The sequence below is a fragment of the Artemia franciscana genome, chromosome 4 (genome assembly GCF_032884065.1).
Source record: "Artemia franciscana chromosome 4, ASM3288406v1, whole genome shotgun sequence".
NCBI lineage: Eukaryota > Metazoa > Arthropoda > Branchiopoda > Anostraca > Artemiidae > Artemia > Artemia franciscana.
The window spans coordinates 39,292,418-39,316,427 of NC_088866.1; the positions used below are offsets into that span (position 1 = coordinate 39,292,418).

At 37.5% G+C, this 24,010-nt stretch overlaps 1 protein-coding gene across 2 annotated transcripts in view; it reads right to left on the reverse strand.

Annotated features, from left to right (window-relative positions):
- LOC136026409 (rho GTPase-activating protein 12-like) overlaps positions 1–24,010 on the reverse strand; it is a 106,645-nt gene that overhangs the window by 62,295 nt on the left and 20,340 nt on the right. For both annotated transcript variants that reach the window (XM_065702974.1, XM_065702973.1), the window contains exon 3: positions 10,948–11,190. In XM_065702974.1, coding sequence (XP_065559046.1) covers positions 10,948–11,190 — 243 coding nt within the window. The remainder of the gene's footprint in view (positions 1–10,947; positions 11,191–24,010) is intronic.

Sequence of the window (24,010 nt, forward strand, 5' to 3'; positions counted from 1 at the left end):
AACCTTCCTCTTTACACCTTCCAAGGAAATCCCTATTTCCTTTAAATCTTTCTTTACGATATCCGCCCACCCCAACCACGGACGACCTTTTTTCCATTTAGCCCTAGAGGGTTGGCTGAAAAGGACACTCTTTAACGATCTGTCATGCTTCATCCACAGAACGTCCCTGGCCATCTCAACTTTTCTCTCATTATAGCCCTAGAAAGTGGGATTGAAACACAGTTTTCGATCAGCCTACTGTTTGAAATACGATCAGTCAGTCGCGTACCCATAACAATTCATAGGTAATTTCTCTGGAAAAAATCTAGCAAACCTTCCTTCGTTTTTTGGAGCACCCATGCTTCAGAACCGTATTTAACCACTGTCATTACTGTAGCTTCCAATATTCTAACCTTGGTTCGCAAACTTAAACCTCTTTTCTTCCAAACTTTTTTCAACTCTGAAAAAACACCCTGAGCCTTGGCAATTCTACTTTTAACATCTTCATTGCTTCCACCATCTTTACTAAGAATACTACCCACGTAAGTGAAACTATCCACTTAACCGATCTTTTTGTTACCCAACGTCACCTTTCCACCTTCAGTTATTCCTAGCTTTAGAATACTTTAAGTGTTCTTAACGTTTATTTTCAAACCTATTCCAGCAAAGCCCTGCTAAATTTCCGGTTCAATTCGAAACCAGCATTTATCCTCATTTCCTACCTTAACGGGTCACCAGTCTTATTTTCGTACATAGCACTAATCATACATTTCTCTAGTATCAAACAGTTCGTGGTAACGAACTGTAACAAGGAGCGACCCGGCACAATAGTAAACGAAGCTTTAAAACCCGGAATTTTGATGCTAAAACCGCATCAACAGAATCGGATTTTCATGCTGATTCTAAATATATAAGTTTCATCAAATTTAGTCTTTGTCATCAAAAGTTACGAGCCTGATAAAATTTGCCTTATTTTGGAAAATAGGGGGAAACACCCCCTAAAAGTCATAAAATCTTAACGAAAATCACACCATCGCATTCGGCGTATCAGAGAACCATGTAGCAAAAATTTCAAGCTCCTATCTACAAAAATGTGGAATTCCGTATTTTTTGCCAGAAGACAAATCACGGGTGCGTGTTTATTTCTTGTTTTTTTTTTTCAGGGGTCATCGTATCGATCAAGTGGTCCTAGAATGTCGCAAGAGGGCTCATTCTAACGGAAATGAAAAGTTCTAGTGTCCTTTTTAAGTGACCAAAAAAATTGGAGGGCACCTTGGCCCCCTCCCACGCTCATTTTTCCCAAAGTCAACGGATTAAAATTTTGAGATAGCCATTTTGTTCCGCATAGTCGAAAACCATAAGAACTATATCTTTGGGAATGACTTACTCCCCCACAATCCCTGGGGGAGGGGCTGTAAGCTACAAACTTTGACCAGTGTTTACAAACAGTAATGGTTATTGGGAAGTGTGCAGACGTTTTCAGGGGGTTTTTTTGGTTTGGGGGTGGGGTTGGGGTGGGGTTGAGGGGAGGGGGCTATGTGGGAGGATCTTTCCTTGGAGGAATATGTCACAGGGGAAGAAAAATTCAATGAAAAGGGCGCAGGATTTTCTATCATTACTATAAAAAAACAATGAAAAAATAAACATGAAAACGTTTTTTCAATTGAAAGTAAGCAGCATTGAAACTTAAAACGAACAGAGATTATTACACATATGAGGGATTCTAAAAATACTTTAGCATAAAGAGCGAGGTATTTAGGAGGAGATAAATACCTCGCTCTTAATGCTAAAGTATTTTTATTAATTTCAGCTATTTATTCTATGGTCTTTCTGATTCAGGGGTCATTCTTCAAGAATTGGGACAAAACTTACGACTTAGACAAAAGAGCGAGGTATTAACGAGGGTACAAACCCCCTTGTATACACAATAAAAATATAAGAATATAAAAGTTTGTTACATAAGTTAATTCTTAAGTTACGTATATTTTTTACTAATAAAAACGTTCATTAAAAAATAAAAGTTCTAGTTGCCTTTTTAAGTAACCGAAAAATTGGAGGGCAACTAGGCCTCCTTCCTCCTTCCTTTTTAAAATAATTAAAAACTTTTTTTTGTTTTTTATTTAATTTCTGAATATTTTTCAACTAATACAAGTTCGAATTTGGCTCACCGTACTTGAAAAATTAAAACATAATTTGCACATTAACTTTGGCAGGTTTATTCCGTATATTAACGGTTGCCCCCTCCTCGATACCTTGCTATTTACGCTAAAGCTGTAAGTACTTTTTATCTGGCCCACCATCTATGGAATATAGCCCTCCCCCTCACGGAAAACTCCTCCCTAGAAGTTTCTTCCAACGTAAAGCGCATCCCCCCCCGTCACTTTCCCTTCAAACTGTTCCATCCTCGCTGAGAATCCCCCTCCCTGTAAAATTGCCTTCGGATGATTCAGCCTGAAAAATTCTCCTTAGCATTCCTTCATTTTACTAAGAATGTAATCTCAAGTCGGTTTTTCGATCACTCCAGAAGTGCCCCCTTCCGTGGAAATTATTTCCCGAAAATCAAAACACGCGGGAAAAACCCCAGGATAATTCCCTCGGAATATCTCCGTATGAAAAATTTGGCAAAGAGAATGTAAGACAATTAAAAAGAATTTCATACAGTAATTCTGTCAAATCCCCCCAGTACAATATTCACCCCCCAGTACAATATTCACCCTCCCCCAGAAATATCACTCCCCAAGGAAGATCCTCCTTATAGAAATCAGCTCCAAGCACAACCCCCACCCAAAAAAAATGTCTGCATACTTCCCAATAACAAATTCTTTGTGTAAACAATGGGCGAATTTCATAAATTACAGGGTTCTCCCCAAGGACTGTGGAGGGTCATTTTAAACATAAACACATAATTATTTGATTTTCAAATATACTGAACAAAATAGCTATCTCAGATTTTGATCATTCAATTTTCGGAACAAAGTAGGCATGGGAGAGGGCCCAGCTGCCCTCCAGTCTTTTTGGTCACTTAAAAAGGAGACTATAATTTTTAATTTCCGTTTGAATTCACCCTCCCCCAATGTTCTACGACCATTATTTTGATACAACACCCCCTGGAAAAAAAGAAAATAAAACGCATCCGTGACCTGTCTTCTGGCAAAAATACCAAGATTCCACATTATTGCAGATGAGAGCTTGCAACTTCTACAGTAGGGTTTTATGGTACGTTGAATTTGAAGATTCCTTTAATTTTAGGGTATGTTTTCCCCTATTTCAAAAATCAGTCAAATTTTTTCCCCTATTTCAAAAATCAGTCAAATTTTTTCATGCTCGTAATTTTTGATTAGTAACGCTAAACTTTATGAATTTTATATATTTGAAATCAGCATAATAAGCTGATTATTTTTATGCATCTATTGACATTAAAATTCTGTTTCTTAGAGTTTGTGTTACCCAGACGCTCCTTAGGCTAGGCTACTTACAGTTCGTTATCACAACCTGTTTGACCACATAATACAAAAATTTTACAATTGTTCCACAGCCGAGATTCACCTTTATCAATATCTAACAAAATAAATTTTCAAAATTTGGTGTTCATCGTATTAGCTGAAAATCGTCAAAAAAAATGGACAATTTTCCTTTTTTTTTTACACTAGTTTAGATCATTCTCCAAGAAAAAAGTTTAAGTAATATCAAAATTTAGTTCGGCGAATGGATACACCTGAAACTATTGAATCCAACGATACAAGTATCTCGTTTTTTTCGTGCAAATTACATATGCAGGGTTGTCGCAAAAACGTTTCTTTCAAAGGGAACATAAGCCTTAAATTCATAAAACGCTGGTCAAACAGAATAATTTTTTCCCCTTTCCGAGAAAAAGAAAAAACTAATCACCCCAAAGTAACATAACATAAGACGCATTTGCACAGTAAAAAGCAAACGAAGAAACGGCATACTATTTCAGTCACACTTCGGACACTTCTAACTAACATTGTATTGTTCAGTTTCATAGGGCGGGGTTGAGTTGAATGAGGGTTGAGAGAAAAAGGGTCCTAAGCTATGGTTGACTAACTGGAAATAGGGAATTTGTCTATATGGCCCCTCTATAACTGACAATTTTTTCCTATAAGGCTACAAGCCGTTTATAAAGGTTGTAATCCTTATCAATCTTGGCCATTTCGAAATTAAATAATTACTTTACTGCTTTTCAAAGCAAAATATCAATGAGACATTACTAATGTTTGACTGGCCAAAAAAACCACAAGCGTACGCTTCATTAAACATTTAGACTAAAAAAAAAAATAAAGATAAATAAGCAAATAAATGTCACAAGAAAGATGCTTAAAACGGTCGTTAGACTCCGATTGTCGGGTTATTAACCATAAAATGTCAAGGTTTTCCTAAACTCGAAACTATAGCGTAGGTTATAATTCTGTGATTTCATACAAGGCGGATGTTCTGAGGTGAACTGCTATAAAGTAATTGCTTTGTTTTTGTTTTGCAGACAGGAATTTGGTTACTCTCACGATTTGCGCACTTACTTCCTTTTCCCGATAATATGCGTGCAGTGTACAGAGTTGAGCAAGTTCTATGGGAAACAAAAATAAATATTAACTCTATTGCTTGGTATTTTCTAGACAGAAAACTTCCAAGGCCACAGCTCACCGGTCAAAATCAGAACCAAGGCAACACATGACAAAACCGGACCTAAACCATAAACCGGACATAACAAACCGGACAAATATAAACCATAAACAAACCATAAACCGGACAAAACCATAACAAATTGTAGCACCACAGTTTGGGTTCCCTTTTACTCTTTTGATGCTTCGTCATTTGATAGAAGTAATCCTGACGTCAACTGTACAAGTACCTACCGCACTATCCAAAACAAACTATTTCAATGGCACCTTTTCCTGGTTATTGACGACGATACTCCTGATTTTCCTTTGACAAAGTTAGTTTTTACATCCCGAGTAATTTTCCGTTGAATCCGTCTTTTTGAACAATGTATTAAGAACAACCACTCTTGAAACAAGAGCTAAGAGCTCATATGGCACTTGTGACGAGGCAAAAAGAGCTAAGAGCCAAGAGCTCATATAAATTCTAAGAATCAATAGATTGATTTAAAAGAAAAATCAGAGGCTTAATGCCGGCCAGAATTTAAAATGAGAGCTCTGAGTCACGATGTCCTTCATAATATCAAAATTCATTAAGATCCGATCACCCACTCGTAAGTTATAAATACCTCATTTTTTCTAATTTTTCCTCTCCCTTTAGCCCCCCAGATGGTCGAATCTGGGAAAACGACTTTATCAAGCCAATTTGTGCAGCTCCCTGACACGCCTACCAATTTTCATCGTCCTAGCACGTCCAGAAGCATCAAACTCGCCAAATCACTGAGCCCCTCCCCCAACTCCCCCAAAGAGAGCAAATCCAGTACGGTTACGTCAATCACGTATCAAGGACATTTGCTTATTCTATCCACCAAGCTTCATCCCGATTCCTCCACTCCAAGTGTTTTCCAAGATTTCCCCCTCCAACTCCCCCCGATGTCAAAAGATCTCGTCGGGATTTGAAATAAGAGCTCTGAGACACCCTTCTAAATATCAAATTTCATTAAGATCCGACCACCTATTTGTAAGACAAAAATACCCCAATTTTCACGTTTTCCAAGAATCCCCCCCTCCAACTCCCCCCAATGTCACAGGATCTGGTCGGAATTTAAAATTAGAGCTCTAAAGCACAAGATCCTTCTAAATATCAAATTTCATTAAGATCTGGTCACCCTTTCGTAAGTTACAAATACCTCAATTTTCAAAATACCCCCCCCCCAACTTCACCCAAGAGAGCAGATCCGGTCCGGTTACGTCAGTCACGTATCTTAGGCTATTATTCTTCCCATCCAGTTTCATCCTGATCTCTCCGCTTTAAGTATTTTCTAAGATTTCCGGTCCCCCCAACTGCCCCCCCCCCCAATAAAGCTGGATCCGGTTGAGATTTAAAATAAGAGATCTGAGTTACGAGTCCTTCTATATATGAAGTTTCATGACGATCCGATCACTCCTTCGTAAGTGAAAAATACGTCATTTGTTCTAATTTTTCAGAATTAACCCCCAACCAATAGAGCGGATCCGTTCCAATTATGTAAATCACGTATCTAAGACTTCTGCTTATTTTCCCACCAAGTTTCATCCCGATCCCTCCAATCAAAGCGTTTTCCATGATTTTAGGTTCCAACACCCTAAACTCCCCCCAATGTCATCAGATCCGGTCGGGATTTAAAATAAGAGCTTCGAGACACGATATCTTTCTAAATATCAAATTTCATTGAGATCCGATCACCCGTTTGTAAGTTAAAAATACCTCATTTTGTCAAAATTTTCAGAATTAACCCCCCCCCCCCAACTACCCCAAAGAGAGCGGATCCGTTCCGGTTATGTCAATCATGTATCTAGGACCTGTGCTTATTTTTCCCACCAAGTTTCATCGCAATCCCTCCACTCTAAGCGTTTTCCAAGATTTTAGGTTTCCCCCTCCCAACTCCACCCCCCAACGTTACCAGATCCGGTCGGGATTTAAATAAGAGCTCTGAGACACGATATCCTTCTAAATGTCAAATTTCCTTGAGATCCGATCACCCGTTCCAAAGTTGAAAATACCTCATTTTTTCTAATTTTTCAGAATTAACCCCCCCCCCCGCCAACTAACCCAAAGAGAGCGGATCCGTTCCGGTTATGTCAATCATGTATCTAGGACTTGTGCTTATTTTCCCCACCAAGTTTCATCCCGATCCCTGAACTTTAAGTGTTTTCCAAGATTTTAGTTTTCCCCCTCCTAACTCCCCCCCCCCCAAGTGTCACCAGATCCGGTCGGGATTTAAAATAATAGCTCTGAGACACGATATCCTTCCAAACATCAAATTTCATTAAGATCTGATCAACCGTTCGTTCGCAAGTTAAAAACACTTCAATGTTTCTATTTTTTCCGAATTAACACCAAGTGCCATAAAAACGAGGAAGTAATGAGACAACCACTTGGACTTTCGAGGTGTACCGAGGTTATTGAAATGACGTACTTAAAAACAGAAAATAAATCCTTCCAACGTTAAGGTAAGATAAGATTTATTCATCATGAAATACACATACAATAATGCATTTTACTAATCACCCAAAGGCTCTTTGGCCTGTAAAGAAGGGGGAAGATAAACGAGTCACTAAATCAGAGAAGAAAAAAAATTAAATAATCACTTACTCACAGAGAGAAGAGCAAGAAAGAGAAGAAAAGAAAATATAAATAATATAAATAAATACATATATATATATATATATATATATATATATGAAAAAAATAAATAGATAAAAAATAAATAAGTAGAGAGATAATATAGTTTCTAAGAAGCCAAAGAATTTTTAATACTTTTTTTTGAATAAACCGAATGAGTGGCATCTTCGAGCTGATTCGGGTAACTTATTCCACACAATATGACTCGCAATTAAAAGATTAAAATCTGACCTTACACAAAAAGTAAAAGGAACTTTAATATGATTTTTGGTATTGCGAAGATTATAATTATTCTGATCAGAGATGAAAGATGGCAGAACATTTAAGGGATGGGACAGGTCACCATTAAGCTTAGACAAAGTAAAACATACACACGAAAGAATATACAGTGACTCGACATCAAATAATGGGATAACTCGGGAACGATTAGTTTGCTTAATTTAAGTAAGACGGCACTTGACCCTTAATGTCCAAACCGGCGGTGCTGATCTCCGTTTCATGGCCCTTCAGCCAGGAACTGCAATGGGGGGTTGGGGGTCCAACCATCCTGTGTTTTCACACACCCTTCCTGCTTACCTTCCTAGTAAAAGTACTAGAAAATAGTTTTAACGATGAAGGAAAGGTTGACATCCATACTATTGAACAGTAAGAAACGTAAGATTGGATCGAGCAGTGAAAAAGAATTTTAAAAATTGATCCAGGGAAAATATGTTCAAGTTTCCTTAAAATACCGAGACTCTTGCGTATCTTCATTTTGATCAAATCATTGTGACGTTTGAAAGACAAGTTTTCATCAACAAGAATATATCGATCTTAGATCTATGAATTATCCCATTTGGCTGATGATTTTCTGATAACTGGGGATAAATCTGAGAAACATGCGAAAATATAAAAAAACTGGACTTGAAAAAATTTAGGGTAAGATATTTAGTATCAAGCCATAAAATTACTCTCTCAAACAAATTTGTCGAATTTAATCAAAGCTCACATTCGCAATTTCTCGAAGTGCCAAATGTGCTGTCATCAGCAAAACAAACAAGGCCATGAGAAGATGGCGAACTATAATTGGACAAGGGAAGGCTTAGGATGACAGAGTATACAGCAATTAATAAGTTTCTGCTTTTTTACTGCGTAAAAAAGATCATTTACATAAATCAAAAATAGCACAGGCCCTAAAACTGATCCCTGAGGGACACCAAAATTCACTTGTGAGGGTGAACGGAAAAGTGGATCGACAGAAATTAACCTATCATTCAAATAAGATTGAAACCAAGAGAATACATTAACCTAATGCCAAAATGAGACATCTTCGATAGAAGAGTTTCATGGGTTAAGGAATCAAATGCCTTGCGAATATCCAGGAATATAGCAGCCGGAATTAATCCCGAGTCTAATGCAGAATGTATAAAATTCAAAAGGGTCATACAGGCATGCTCAGTGGAGTGATTCATTTGGAAAACCAAATTGAAAATCATGAAGAAATTTTTATATTCTAGAAAAGTAAGGAGACGAGAAAGCACAGCCTTTTCGAAGATTTTGCTAAATACTGATAAAATTGAAATTGGTCGATATTTTGCTGGATCATTTCTTGGTCCACCTTTATACAGAACAATAATCCGAGCATGCTTGAGAGCATCCGGAAAAACACTATATTTAAATAAAAGATTAACAAGTTTTATTAGAGGCACAACTTTTGAAGGAAGAATAGATTTAACAACCTTAATAGGAATAGAGTCTGGCCCAGATGAGGACGAGTTATTCAGGCTATTAACAATTTTAGTAATTTCACTTACTGTAACCGGCTCTAGAAACATAGACTTAACACAAGACGGCCCAGGTAAGACCTTAAGTCCGGCTTAGGCCGAAGTAAAGTAGCTATGACAGCAATATTCTTACTAATACAAGCGAAGAATGAAGTGAATGCTTCTTGGACATTAAGCTCCCCCTCTACAGCTTCATCACCAATGACCAGACACATAGGCAAAGTGCTAGATTGACAACCAGGTTTCAGCACAGAATTTATTACCTTCAATGTTTTACGGAAATCATTGCCACGCGCAGCAAAATTATTTAGATAGTAGAGAGATTTGGCTTTCCTACACAAGGAATTATATATATTCCGGTAAATCTTGAACTGACAAAGACGAATAGCACTCACTGAAAGTGTAGCGCATTTATAAGACCTCCAGAGATTATTTTTCCTCCTCCAGCTTTTGATAAGTCCAGATGTAATTCATGGGTTTAGAGGAACAATCCTTTTAGACCCGTGCTTGGTACTTTACAAATGCTAAGAATAGCCTCTTTTATGGTTTCATAAAAGGACTCAAATAAAAAAAAATAGAAAAAATCCTTATCATTTTCAAACAAGATCCACAAATTTTCCGCCATTTTAGATCCAAGGAGAGATAACTCTTTCTCACCAAACCTAATAGAATAAGAATCAAACAATTGAGCCTTGTTATTCTGTCCTTGTTTAAAGCTGAACCGAGAATATATTAGAAAATGATCGGAGATATCACTAACTAAAATTGAGTTTTCCTTCAAGCTAAGCGTAGAGAAAATATTGTCAATAAAAGAAGCTGTAATATTAGTTACTCGTGTGGGGATGAATCCAGTTGGTAGAGTTCCTGCGGCAAGCATGGTGGAAAGAAAATCAACTGAAGCCGAAGAATTTGAATCCATCAAATTTATATTTAAGTCACCCATTATGGTTAACTAACGCGGACGTTCTCATATTATGTCAAGAATTTCCTCAAGATTCCAAAGAAACACCGAAACCGCACCAATACGAGAACGATAAACATTGCCCATGATTAGATCAATACCATTAACTCTAATTTCTATAAATTATGACTCAAAGATACCTTTATAATCCCTTGATAAGTCTTTCCGCAAGCAGCAATGCAAATTATTAGATATATACATGGCAAGATCTCCTTTAGCCATCTTACAGCGATTTATATGTTCCATTTTGTAGCCATGGATATCCAATAGCATTTCATTGCCAGAATTCAAAAATGTCTCGCATAAACCAACAGCATCAGGCTGTCCATCCGTTATATCCGAAAAGGGGCCCTAAATCTTTTTCATCCATGATTTGTTATGCTTAAACTTAGAGCTTGAAAATTACAGGGCATGTAGACTGGGCCATATAGACCTCAATGGAAAAAAAAGTGGTTTGTACCGGTTTATGATACCCGAAAAGAGCCCAAACTTTCTGTTATCTTAGATGGGCTTGCAGATTGCTGGGCAAACATACTGGGGGGGGGGGACCAGAGAGGACGATATTTAGAAAAGAATTGGGTTTTAATGATTACCAATATTTAGCTTTTCTAATAGGATTTAAACTTTCACGGTAATTAGACTGAACCAGGAGAGCCTCAATGGAGACGAAAAACTTCGAAACAATAATTTTGTTTTCCCAATCTATGACAAAAGATTTTTTCTTTTTTCGTCTATGTGGTTTGAAACTTATGGGCGTTTAGACAGAGCCAAGGAAACCTCAATGAAAACTACAAACTCCAGAAACCAGTCTCTTAACATCTTAGCCAAAATAATTAATCTGATATAGACTTAAATTTTTGCTCGTATAGGCCTATCACTTGATAGCACACTGAAGGAGATGAGTTGGGTCTACTTAACTCGTTTTTCTGGGAAACTGAGATTGTAATTTTTGATCATAGTACATACCTCTGGCTTAGGACTACCAGTTCTTTTCCTGGGTGGTTTCCAGCTTTTGGCTCCGGTCCCCGTCTGATAATAGTATGTTCTTCTTCCAAGATCGACATATTCCGCCCAACCATCATGCCACTGCCGAATGGGTATATCTTTTGGACCTGGTGAGGGCGGAACCGTTGCATATGTACAATAATTCACGTTTGCATAAACGCTTTTTCTTCCACTTGGATCGCTGGATGATCCCCCTAACTTGGCCTAGAATAAACATAGAATGAATCAAGATTAGAATTATTTGTGATATAGCCTACTAACAAATTGGAATAACTTTGAATAAACTAGTTTCTTTTCTCGCCTAAGTTACTTATCCTTGCATTAACGATGAATAATGACAACAATTTCCCGATTTGGATTCTAATCCAGATACTACCTCAATATTTCGATTTTGGTTAGATTTCCAATTTCAGTTTACAATACTATCATTTTTGTTTGATTTTTTTTTGTCAACAATTCCAGAATTAAGAACTAGCAACAAAAGGTAATCGCGTGTCAGGAAGTCAGTTTGTTTTCGTCAGTGGTATAGGTAGTAAGACCACAAAAAAGGGCTTTGAACCCTCTTAAGGGCAGTGTTTTTGACAATCACTTATTTCTCTATTTTTTATAATTAAAGCCAGAATGATCCTTTCTGCATTGAGAAAACGGCAAAAATGAAACTTTAGAAAGAAGAAGATCCCCAAATTCTATTCTAACATAGCTTTTTCTATTCTGAATGGAGGAATTCCAGTTACAAAAGCAGAAAATTTTCTTTTGTCTGGTTAATCAATATAACAAAATTTACCTTCTGCTTCGTTAATCACGAACGTACCCAGGGAAGGGAACATTTTACGTACAATTCCACCCCGTATTTTCATCCATCTCCTTCCAACGTAAATTCCAGTGTACGAGACTGATCATAGGTAAGGACAATTTTACGGACATTAAAACAATTCCTCAGCTTGATCAAGATAATCAACAACAAAAAATTAGAAAAAAAATATAACCCTAATAGGGGCATAGCCTTAGCTTCATTAATTGATTGAGGAGTTTTCTTATGCAAAATAAGTAAAGGAAGGAGAAAAACAAAGGAATACAAATTTACTTTGAAAAAAAAAAAACAATACACTGACTATTAAAGGTCAAAATTCAATGTGAACTTCCTTGAGCAATACTAATAATCGAGCTAATAATAGTCACAATTAAAAAAAAAAAAACAAAAAAAAAGTACTATCAAGCAATAGCGATATTTTTCTATTATATAATTACACGGTATATTCTGTCTTTATAAACGAGCAACAATTGCAGGTTTTTCTTCTCGAAAGCGACTCCATATTTTTCGGGAACATTTGTATTCTGGGATATTCTGGCCTAAAAAAAACAAAACTAAACGATCTAGATAGGTCAGAAGTTTGAGAAAATTCGTTAATCTTTGAAAAGAATATTTATGTAAATGACGTCATATTTATGAATACATTCGAAAAGCATACATACGTCATACTTGCCTCAATAGTGATTGTATCGTTTTAATTGTCTAAGATGCAGGCAAAATTACACAAAAAACAAATGACAGACAAGATGTAAGCTGCAATTACGATATCTCCACTCTAAGTGTTTTCCAAGGTGTCTGGTTTCTCCCTCCAACTCCCCCCAATGTCACCAGATCCGGTTGGGATTTAAAATAAGAGCTCTAAGACACAAGGTCCCTCTAAATATCAAATTTCATCAAGATCCGATTACCCATTCGTAAGTTATAAATACCTCATTTTTCCAAATTATCCAATTTTTCCGAATTACCGAATCTGGTCCTCTTCCCTACTCCTCCAAAGGGAGCGGATCCGAATCGGTTATGCCAATCACGTATCTAGGATTTTTGCTTATTCTTCTCACCAAGTTTCATCCTGATCTCTCCACTCTAAGCGTTTTCCAAGATTCCCGGCCCCCTCTCCCAACTCCCCCAATGACCCTGGATCTGGTCGGGATTTAAAATAAGAGGTCTGAGTTACGAGGTCTTATATTATGACTTACGAGGAAATATAAATGACGACCGGGACACAGGGAATATAAATGACGACCGGGACACAGGGACACAACTACAACGGGGACGCGGGGGGGGGCACAGGGGGGATATATAAATGACGACCGGGACACAGGGAATATTCGATTAGCAATCACCATCAACAAAGTTCAAGGGCAATCACTAGAATAATGAAGTATAGATCTGAATACGGACTGTTTTTCCCATGGACAATTATATGTTGCATGTTCAAGAGTTGGTAAACCTGACAATCTATTTATATGCACAGACAATGAGACAGCGAAGAATGTTGTATATTCGCAAGATATAAATATATAAGGCTTTGTATATGACGCAATTATAAGATGACACTACAGACCGGGACACCGGGACACAAATGACGATCGGGACACAGGGAAAATAAATGACGGCCGGGACACTCAAAGAGAAATTACAGACCGGGACACCAGGACACAAATGACGACCGGGACACCGGGAAACAGGGAATATAATGACGACAGGGACACTCAAAGAGAAATTACAGACTGGGACACCGGGACACAAATGACGACCGGGACACAGGGACACAACTACAACGGGGACGCCGGGGGCACAGGGGGGATATATAAATGACGACGGGGACACAGGGAATGTTCGATTAGCAATCATCATCAACAAATCTCAAGGGCAATCATTAGAACAATGAGGTATAGATCTGAATACGGATTGTTTTTCCCATGGACAATTATATATTGCATATTCAAGAGTCGGTAAACCTGACAATTCATTTATATGCACAGACAATGGGACAGCGAAGAATGCTGTATATTCGCAAGTTCTACGTAGTTAAACATATATATATCTATCTATATTCACAGGTGGGACACAGGGACAAAACTACAATGACGCATAACTAATATGGCGCGTAACGACTTACGCGCGGGGGGGGGGGCTTGGGGGGCGCGAAGCGCCCCCACCAACAAGGTGTTGGGGTGGCGCTTCGCGCCACCCCAACAGCTAGTAATTTATATACGACACTATTAAAGTATGGTACAGTGATATTAAACTTTCAAAGGAAGCACATATTTTAGACGTCGCAGCATCCCAGCTTCCCTTGACACTTTGCAGGATACTAGGTCACAGTGCGCCTTCAAATTCAGTTTCAAGACAAGAAGAAACTCGAGGTAACGCGTTTCTCGGAATTGTTTTAAAGAAACCCCAATATAATTCTTTCAGCTTACCAGTCCTCCTAAAAACCATGTAATTTGTTTTTAAGCATTCACAGCAAGTTTGCGAAGTGTAACAAACGTATGAAGTCCCTTTAAACCACTGTTTGCTCGGTCTATCAAGTCTGGCAACGATTTGGCAATAACAGTTATAGCAGTGACGTCGGCAAAAGACGTTAAACAACCAGAGATAAAAAAAATCTCATAAAAATTATATTCAAAGGAATTATAATAACAATGCAACAACTGTTTATTATATGTCATTGGGACCCTTCAACGTTCTGAGGGTTCCCTGGGGAGTCCTCAATTTTCTCGAGGAAAGAGTAGCAGCATGACGAGTACCGGGGCCCGGCTTCGATATCGGCTACAAAGTTTTTTTTTTTAATTGGCATACTGACATTTCTGGCCAATAAAACGATCTAGAAATGTCACAACTTTAAGGAATAATTTGTATTTTTCCATGGTGGTTGTTGTATCGATCCTAAGCTGACGCCATGACAACAAGAAGAGGCTCACATTGTCTGCGGTTACAAGATAAGTGACAGTGAAAATTAATATATACAAACCTGTTGTGCAGCCATGCCAGGGCCCTGCCTCAAAACCGGCTACATAGTTTTTTCCTTCTTCTTAAAACTAGCAAATGAACATTTCTGGCCACAAAAACGATCTAAATAGGTCAAAACTTGGGAAATTCGTGCTTTTCCCAGTGTGGCTGTATCGAACCTGCGGTGACGTCATGAATAAAGAAAAGGTTCATATTGTCTGTGTTTAGAAAACAAGCAACAATAAGAATCCATATATAGAAGCGGTGCCAAGTGCTGGTGCCCGGTGGCATGTCCGCCAAACTCCTGGTATATATATATATATATATATATATATATATATATATATATATATATATATATATATATATATATATATATATATATATATATATATATATATATATATATGTATATATATATATATATATATATATATATACTAGCTGTTGGGGTGGCACTTCGCGCCACCCCAACACCTAGTTGGCGGGGGCGCTTCGCACCCCCAAGTCGCCCCCGCGCGCGTAAGTCGTTACGTGCCATATTAGTTACGCGCCATTGTAGTTGCGTCCCTGTGTACCAACTATGAATATAGATAGATTTATATATGTGTTTTGAACTACGTAAAACTTGCGAATATACAACATTCTTGGCTTTCCCATTATCAGTGCATATACAAAGCCTTATGTACTTATAATGACGTCATACGTAAACGCTCTTTTTACAAACAAACAAACATGCATACACACAACTCGTTTTTATATAGATAGATAGATAGATAGATACAATACAAATTAACTGCGTCAAACTTGCGAATATACAACATTCTTCATTGTCCAATTGTCGCTGCATATAAATAGAGGTGGCATGAAGTGGGCAGCCTCTCTATATCGTGACAACACCACACAACCCCCCTTTTAATGAAGCCGCATAAGGCCCAAAACATTGCATTTAACCTTTCAGGGAGGCCCAAAAAAAATTTTCATAAGGCCCAAAACATTGAAAATGAAACTTTCAGGGATGAATCTACAGACTAAAGTATGTCCCGGGAAGGTATTTTGAAGCAACTACCTCCACTCCTTCTCCCTCTAGAGGGCCCTGACCTTTGATGACCTTTAAAAATATGCGTGTTGTAAAAGTGAAACCCTGCAAAATAGATGTTATGCTTAATTCAAGTAAAACAAAATTGTTTTCAGCTTCATAACTTTGCTCAATTCCATTTTATAAGGTTTTAAAGATATGCAAATGCATTTCCTAAATTAAAAAAAAAACATTGATATGGCTCAAAATTCTACTCAAATAACAGGAATTGCATTTTCATAACTAAAGGCAGAGAAAAAGCAACTAGTAACTGAAAATTAAGGTAAAATGTTGTTTTGTCAAAATTTCAATAGGTATAGACCGGTCATGTAGGCAAATTTCAGGGCCCTCTAGAGGGAGGAGTGGAGGTCGGTACTTTAAAATACCTTCTCGGGACATAATTTAGCCTGTAGATCCATCCCTGAAAGTTTCATTTTCCTAACCTGAACCCTTTCTGAGATAACAAGAAGTCAATTAACTAGAATTTTATCAAATATGTTAATAAAAAAATGAGATAACTGCATAATTGAAGTATCCACAGAAACTGGTCAGTTTTCTGTAGGATATCTTTGCCTTTATGGTACTATATGGCTCATTTTTCAGTTTTCATTGTCATTTTCACATGATTTGGGAAAATTGGCTCCAACTTGGCCCACCCCCCTCAGGATTTTGACGAAATTATGCCGCTAATGGTGGTACCGCCGAAAACTGTATTGATTCGGGAATTGAAAGGTACTAATGTTTTGTTAGAAAATTTCCTTCAGAAGAGACCGCAGAACCAACTACTACCCAAAGTGAAAACGTTGAAATTAATTTACCTTACATATGGTTGACGTTAATCTTCTAGGAAGCTCCAGTAAGATCATCATGTTGCTTTTTTTTAACACTAACTTAAATTCCAACTCCCATGCTTCCAAAATAAAAGTCAAGCTAATATTGAACACAAGCAAACGATGCAAGAGAAACAAGCGATTCGATTTTGTTCACTAATCAAAACTATGACTATGACTCAACTATTATGAGCTTAAAACCGAGCTGAAATGGAGTCTGGTGTATGCTTCAGCAGAAGAACAGGCAGCTGCAACATCACCGGGTTTACCCTGTTTCAATTGGGGGAATCCATAAGTCATTTGTTGCAAAACAGGACATTCATTTATGAAATTGTGGTACATTTAAGGTCTATTTTATTAAGAAACTATTATTCCAATGAATTCCTGATTAAATGTGTTTGTCAAGGAATCAAGTTACCTGAAGAGGGACTTGCTTCAGTAGTAAGTAATCATTTCAATTAGAGATTGGACAGGTAAGAAATTATTCATTAATAAAAGACAACTAGAGTTTGAAATAGAACACGCAATGGGAGAATTAGATTAAACAACATAGGGATGATTTCTTTTAAAAAAGAAGCATGGCCTTTACTTTACCAGCAACCACTATGCATAAGATTTGTAATAACAGGGCTGATTTTATCGTGCAGATTTCCTTCCATAAGACACATGTATACAAAACTAATAATGACACAAATACATCCACTCGATCACAAAACTATTTAAAGATTAAGCCTGGCTAATACGATCCACCCATCTTGCAAACACCAGTCGACATAATACTATTATTTTAAATGTATATATTTTTGACACGAATACAGGAAACTTTCACAATCAAAAACTCATCAATAACTTTTTAACAATGGTCCCTATCACTGCGACAGGTTTGAATTGACTAATCCTCAGTTGAAAAGTATGAGTCTCAAAGGAATAAATTTGGCAATTCAAAACAAAAACGGGTAAAGCAGGCGTAATACTAGATTCAGTAAACCATAGCAAATGTTTAGAATCACACAAGAAACGCCCCTTCAACCGCATTAAAAAATATGCTCTTCTTAATTTAGTAATGGCTTTCTGTTAATTTTGTAATACAATATTACACACGAGTTATATATATATATATATATATATATATATATATATATATATATATATATATATAGTGTTTTCTATTCTATCATCTTTATCAGTAACACACGAACTGGATAAGAGATTCCCCTTTGACAGGGGAGTAAGAAAAAAGGACTCCATAAGACAGGAAACAATGACCCCCAACAATTCAACTCCCTCTTCGGGGGAGCAGCATTTCTTTTGTTTTTCGGTGTTTTCCAGTGAAAATGTCAAAAATGGCGTATTTTTCAAAAAAAAAATTTACCGAAATAAAGATATTTTCCTAAGTCCAATCTAATTACCACCGCTTGTAACCACGGTCATTCCTAGTAAAATTTTACTATATCCAGTGAAAAGCCAATTAGTAAATCTAATAAAAGTGGCGTCAAACTTAGTCAAGCCGATTGGACATAGTCCGTTTTATAAAACTCTAAAAACTGTCAAACCCTCCGATCACTTTGACTCTTCTCACTCTTAAAAAAGGCACTAGAACTTCTGATTACCAGTCCAATGAGCCCCCCCAAAGTTTATACGACCACCCTTTCTACAAAAATCGCCAATGCCACCAGGGCATAACTTACAAGCCTCGCTCTGAGGGCTATGGGGAGTTGCCATTCTCAGACATAATTTGCAGACCTTTCAACTACACTGAACAAAATCGCTATCTCAAAAATTCTATTGGATGTGTCTAGGGAAAAGATGTGAGTAGGGGGGCTGGTTACCCTCCAATCACTTTCGACTATTAAAAAGGGCACTAGCTATTTCAATTTGAAATCGCCACTTTTGAATTTTCTCGACAACTCCTTGTATACGAAGTACCCTGGTCTAAAAAAACTAAAAAATAAATAAATAATACATTGTACCCACATCGCTCTTTTTTAGGCACCGCCACTGCGCTGCCTATGATTAATTTCAAAACTTTTCCAGAAAAAAATATTATTGAAATACAAGTCAAGAGCAACAAAGACAAACCCAACTTAAAATGAACAGAAACCACTGTCGAAAAATAAATGAAAACCACGAACAAAACTTACAACAAACAATCAAGTCAAACTTAAAACAAATAGAAACTAGATTTACGTCACATGGGCAACGTGAGGTGTTGCGGCAACCTTTGCTCAGCTTTGCCGAGTAAAGTGTTGCAAGACCAACACTTGGGTTTTCTTTCTCACTTCGATTAAACGCTGAAGTTGTTAATATATAAGGATCTTAAAATAAATACTAGGTACACCAACTCGCAAAAGTTACAAACCCCTCATTGGTGAAGATGATTGTAGCCTAACAACCGATTATTACTTACAAGTCCAGTACATGTCTTATCACTGAAACCAAATTGGTCTTACCATCAAATACACCAGAAACAAATAATAGGTACACGCACAAGCAAAAGTTGCTAACCTCTCATTGCCGAAGATGATTTTGAGCTAACAGCCGCCTGTTACTTAAAAGTCCCTACATGTCACATAATTAGTATGGGCCTATTTTTGGTTTCAGTGTTTACCTTACTACTGAAGTTGTCAACCCCTTTAAAATGTCTTAGTTCAAAAGTTGACTTTTTGGCCGTAAGCCAAGTTTATAACCTCACCACTTAGAAAGGAGCAAAGGAGCTCTAATTTCTTCAGCATTGAGAGAACTTTTAAGTATAAGAGGCACATCTGATACCTTTTCTGTATCGGCCTATTTTTAGTTTCAGTGTGTGCCCTACTATTGCAGTTGTCAACTCCTTTAAACTTTCAAACTGATGTATCTCATGAAGGAAATTTTCTATCAGAAAATGGATGACATACTTTGATCAGCTCATCAAGAGCTATCGACTGCCGTCAAAAAATCTATCTGTCTTAGTTCAAAAGTTGACTTTTTTTGCCGTAGGCCGAGTTTCTAACGTCATCACTTAGAAAGGAATAAAGGATAAACTCTAATTTCTTTAGCAATGAGAGAACTTTTAAAGTTTAAGAGGTACATCTGATACGATTTCTCAACCGCAATCCCAAGTGTAACAAGAACTAAGAGCTCATATGGCACTTGTGACGAGGCCAGAAGAGCTAAGAGCCAAGAGCTCATATGGTATGAGCTCTAACAAACTTCTAAGAATCAATAGATTGATTTAAAAGGAAAATCAGAGGCTTAATGCCGGTCGGGATTTAGAATAATAGCTCTGAGTCACGATGTCCTTCTAAGTATCAAAATTCATTAAGATCCGATCACCCACTCGTAAGTTATAAATACCTCATTTTTTCTGATTTTTCCTCTCCCTTTAGCCCCCCAGATGGTCGAATCTCGGAAAACGACATTATCAAGTCAATTTGTGCAGCTCTCTGACACGCCTACCAATTTCCATCGTCCTAGCACGTCCAGAAGCACCAAACTCGCCAAAGCAATGAACCCCTCCCTCCAACTCCCCAAAAGAGAGCAAATCCAGTACGGTTACGTCAATCACGTATCTACGACATCTGCTTATTCTATCCACCAAGCTTCATCCGATTCCTCCACTCTAAGCGTTTTCGAAGATTTCCGAATTCCCCCTCCAACTCTCCTAACGTCAACAGATCTGAGATTTAAAATAAGAACTCTGAGACATGAATTCCTTCTAAATATCAAATTTCATAAAGATCCGGTCACCCGTTCTTAAGTAAAAATACCTCAATTTTTCTGATTTTTTCAAATTAACACCCCCCAGCTCCTCCAAAGAGAAAGGATTCGTTCCAATTATGTCAATCACGTATCTAGAACTTGTGCTTATTCTTCACATCAAGTTTCATCCCGATCTCTCCAATCTAAGCATTTTCCAAGATTTCTGTTTCCCTCCTCCAACCCCCTGTGTCCCCGGATCCAATTCGAGTCGAATAGGGGGCATCTGAGACATAAGATCCTTCTACACATCAAGTTTAATTAAGATCCGATCACCTATTTGTAAGATAAAAATACCCCAATTTTCACATTTTCCAAGAATTCCGGTTTCCCCCTCCAACTCACCCGTTCGTAAGTTACAAATACCTCATTTTTCCAAATTACCCCCCCAACTCCACCAAAGAGAACGGATCCAGTCCGGTTATGTCAGTCACGTATCTTATTCTTCCCATCTAGTTTCGTCCTGATCTCTCCGCTTTAAGTATTTTCTAAGATTTCCGGTCCCCCCCCCAATGACGCTGGATCCGGTTAAGATTTAAAATAACAGATGTGAGTTACGAGATCCTTCCAAATATGAAGTTTCATGAAGATCCGATCACGTATCTAAGACTTCTGCTTATTTTTCCCGCCAAGTTTCATCCCGATCCCTCCACTATAAGCGTTTTCCATGATTTTATGCCCCCCCCAAACTCCCCCCAATGTCACCAGATCCGGTCAGGATTTAAAATAAGAGCTTTGAGACACGATAACCTTCTAAATATCAAATTTCATTGAGATCCAATCACCCGTTCGTAAGTTAAAACTACATCATTTTTTCAAGTTTTTCAGAATTACCCCCCCCCCCAACTGCCCCAAAGAGAGCGGATCTTTTCCGGTTATGTCAATCATGTATCTAAGACTTGTGCTTATTTTTCCCACCAAGTTTCATCCGGATCCCTCCAATCTAAGTGTTTTCCAAGATTTTAGGTTCCCCTTCCCAACTCCCCCCAATGTCACCAGATCCGTTCGAGATTTAAAACAAGAGCTTTGAGACACGGTATTTTTCCAAACATCAAATTTCATTAAGATCTGATGAACCGTTCATAAGTTAAAAAATTCTTCATTTTTTCTTTTTTTTCCGAATTAACCGCCCCCCCCCCAGATGGTCAAATCGGGAAAAAAACTATTTCTAATTTAATCTGATCCGGCCCCTGATACGCCTGCCAAATTTCATCGTCCTGGCTTACCTGGAAGTGCCTAAAGTAACAAAACCGGGACCGACAGAATTTGCGATTGCTATATATCACATGGTTAATACCAAGTGCCATAAAAACCGAATGATAAACTCAGCTGAAATCATGAACAGAAATGGGTAGAAACAATAGATTTTTGGCCAGGCAAGAGTTTTACGAAGCTTTCCAAAATGCAAAGTCATATTCATCAATCCAGCCTAAGGTCCATATTTTCCGTAAACACCACAGAGGCTAGACCCTTACCACTTTCCAAGAATAAGCTGAAATCGCGGTGCTAGGAAATAAAACACGACAAAACCAATAATTGTGTTGCTCTCGCATAAAATATAATTGTGTTGCCCTTGCAACACAATTATAGCAAACAGGAGCGCCGTTAACGTCTCCTAACTAGGACTTCTGAACTCAAGAGGGCCGTTTGCACTTTATTAAAAGTAATTTTTACTTCGAGCAGTATGTTTTCATTTTTCATAACATTAACAAATACACAACAAAAAAGTTATATCTCAAGCATAATAAAGGTTTACAAATAAGAGAGGAGCTACCTGCCCCCTCCTGCCCCTCTCAGAACTTCTAAACGAGTTGAATGTCATTTGCTATCTATTGAAAACAATACGTATTTTGAACATGCGGTTTTCATTTATCGAAACATCAATAGTAGCAACAAAAAAAGAAAAAAAAATTCACCATAATCAGTGCGGTAAGTAAGGATTTCAAGGTTTATCTTTTTGTAGGGGAAACACGATCTCGTTTTATCAGCCTATTTACTAGATGGGCTAGCAGAATTCATTCGAGAAAGCCAGTTATAGTCTCAAGTATCCGCGGTTGATCAAAAATTAGTCAGGGTCTCAGGAAAAGGAAATCCATATGTAAGGTAATCATCATAAGGATAAATTATTGGATCTCAATTAAACGGTGGATACATCCAGGACGTGTGTTTCGCCTTTAAAAGGTTAAAAGACAATCCATTAGATGTTATCACTTGTAATGCTCCGCAACTATGACCTGGTCAGAGCTCCTGCAACACTTGAAAGGGTCATGGAACGGGAAGTCTAGATATTTCAGTTTTTCTTCACTTTAAGAGTCAAAACATACTTACAATATTGTAAATTAAAGAAATTAAGCAGAAAAATGCATATTAAAATAAACGTTTTCAAGCTCCTGTACAATGCCTCAACAAAAAATTGGCAGCCTAAAAATAGATCCAGCCACCGTACTTCCAAGGGTTGTCCGTTTACACCATTTTATTTAGTAGGGTGTACTTGTCCAAATAGCTAACTGGAATTACAATTTTAAGAGAATGAGAAATTCAAAGGATTCTGAAAAAAAAAATACTCAATATCAGATTTTCATTTCCTTATCTTACCGTTAATAGTTTAGAGATATACCGGAAATACTTGATTTTACTGCAAACCCACGTTAAATCCATTAAGGACTCAATCAATGACTTCAAAAACTATAACCCCAATGACAATGAAAAATCCTATAATAACATTCTCTATTAATTCAAAACTTAGTGGAAGAGATTAGGGTAGGTGCTCATGCGTTACCGTTTCGAAAGAAAAAACTTAAGGCCGTTGAAGCCGTCCTCCTTTCACCGTACGCATAAATAGTTAGTGAAACTCTTCAAACCAAAAAGAAAACACAAATCATCACATTTTTTGTCAAGCAGCCAGACCAACCTAGTCCCATACATTATCCCACGTGCTATGGGTTCTTCGTGTAATATAAAATCAGTTTCGTAGCATTCACTATGTATGCATAAACCATAGTTTAAGGATCTACTCTCATATATACTCTAAGTATATTTTCTCTAACATCTTAACATTTGAAACTGACTCAGCAAAGAAAAAGCGAGACAAATAAAAATAATTTCGCATAGGAATTCTGTCAAATTCCCGCATTGTGAAATTTCCCCTGGAGAGTTCACCCCACCCCAGAAACTTTTCTCCCTGTCGAACCCCCACCCCTGCAGAGAATCCCCTGAATAATGTCAGTATACTTCCCAATAACAAATATTATACGCTACGTAAACAAAAGGAAGATTGCATAGCTTAAAGCCCTTTCTCCAAGGACTATGGGGGGAGTCATATCATTCCGAAAGACATAGTTATTGAGCCTTTCAGTTATGATGAATCAAATGACTATCTCAAAATTTTTATCGGATGTCTTTGGGAAAAGGGGTCTGGGAGGGGGGCTATTTGCCCTTCAATCTTTTTGATAACTTAAAAGGGCACTAGAAGTTAACATTTATGTTCAAATGAGCCCCAATCTTCTAGGATTACTGGTTCGATATGATCCCCCCTGAAAAAAAACATGCATCCGTGATATTCCTTCAGGCAAAAAAAAAAAATACAAATCCCACATTTTTACAAGATAGGAGCTT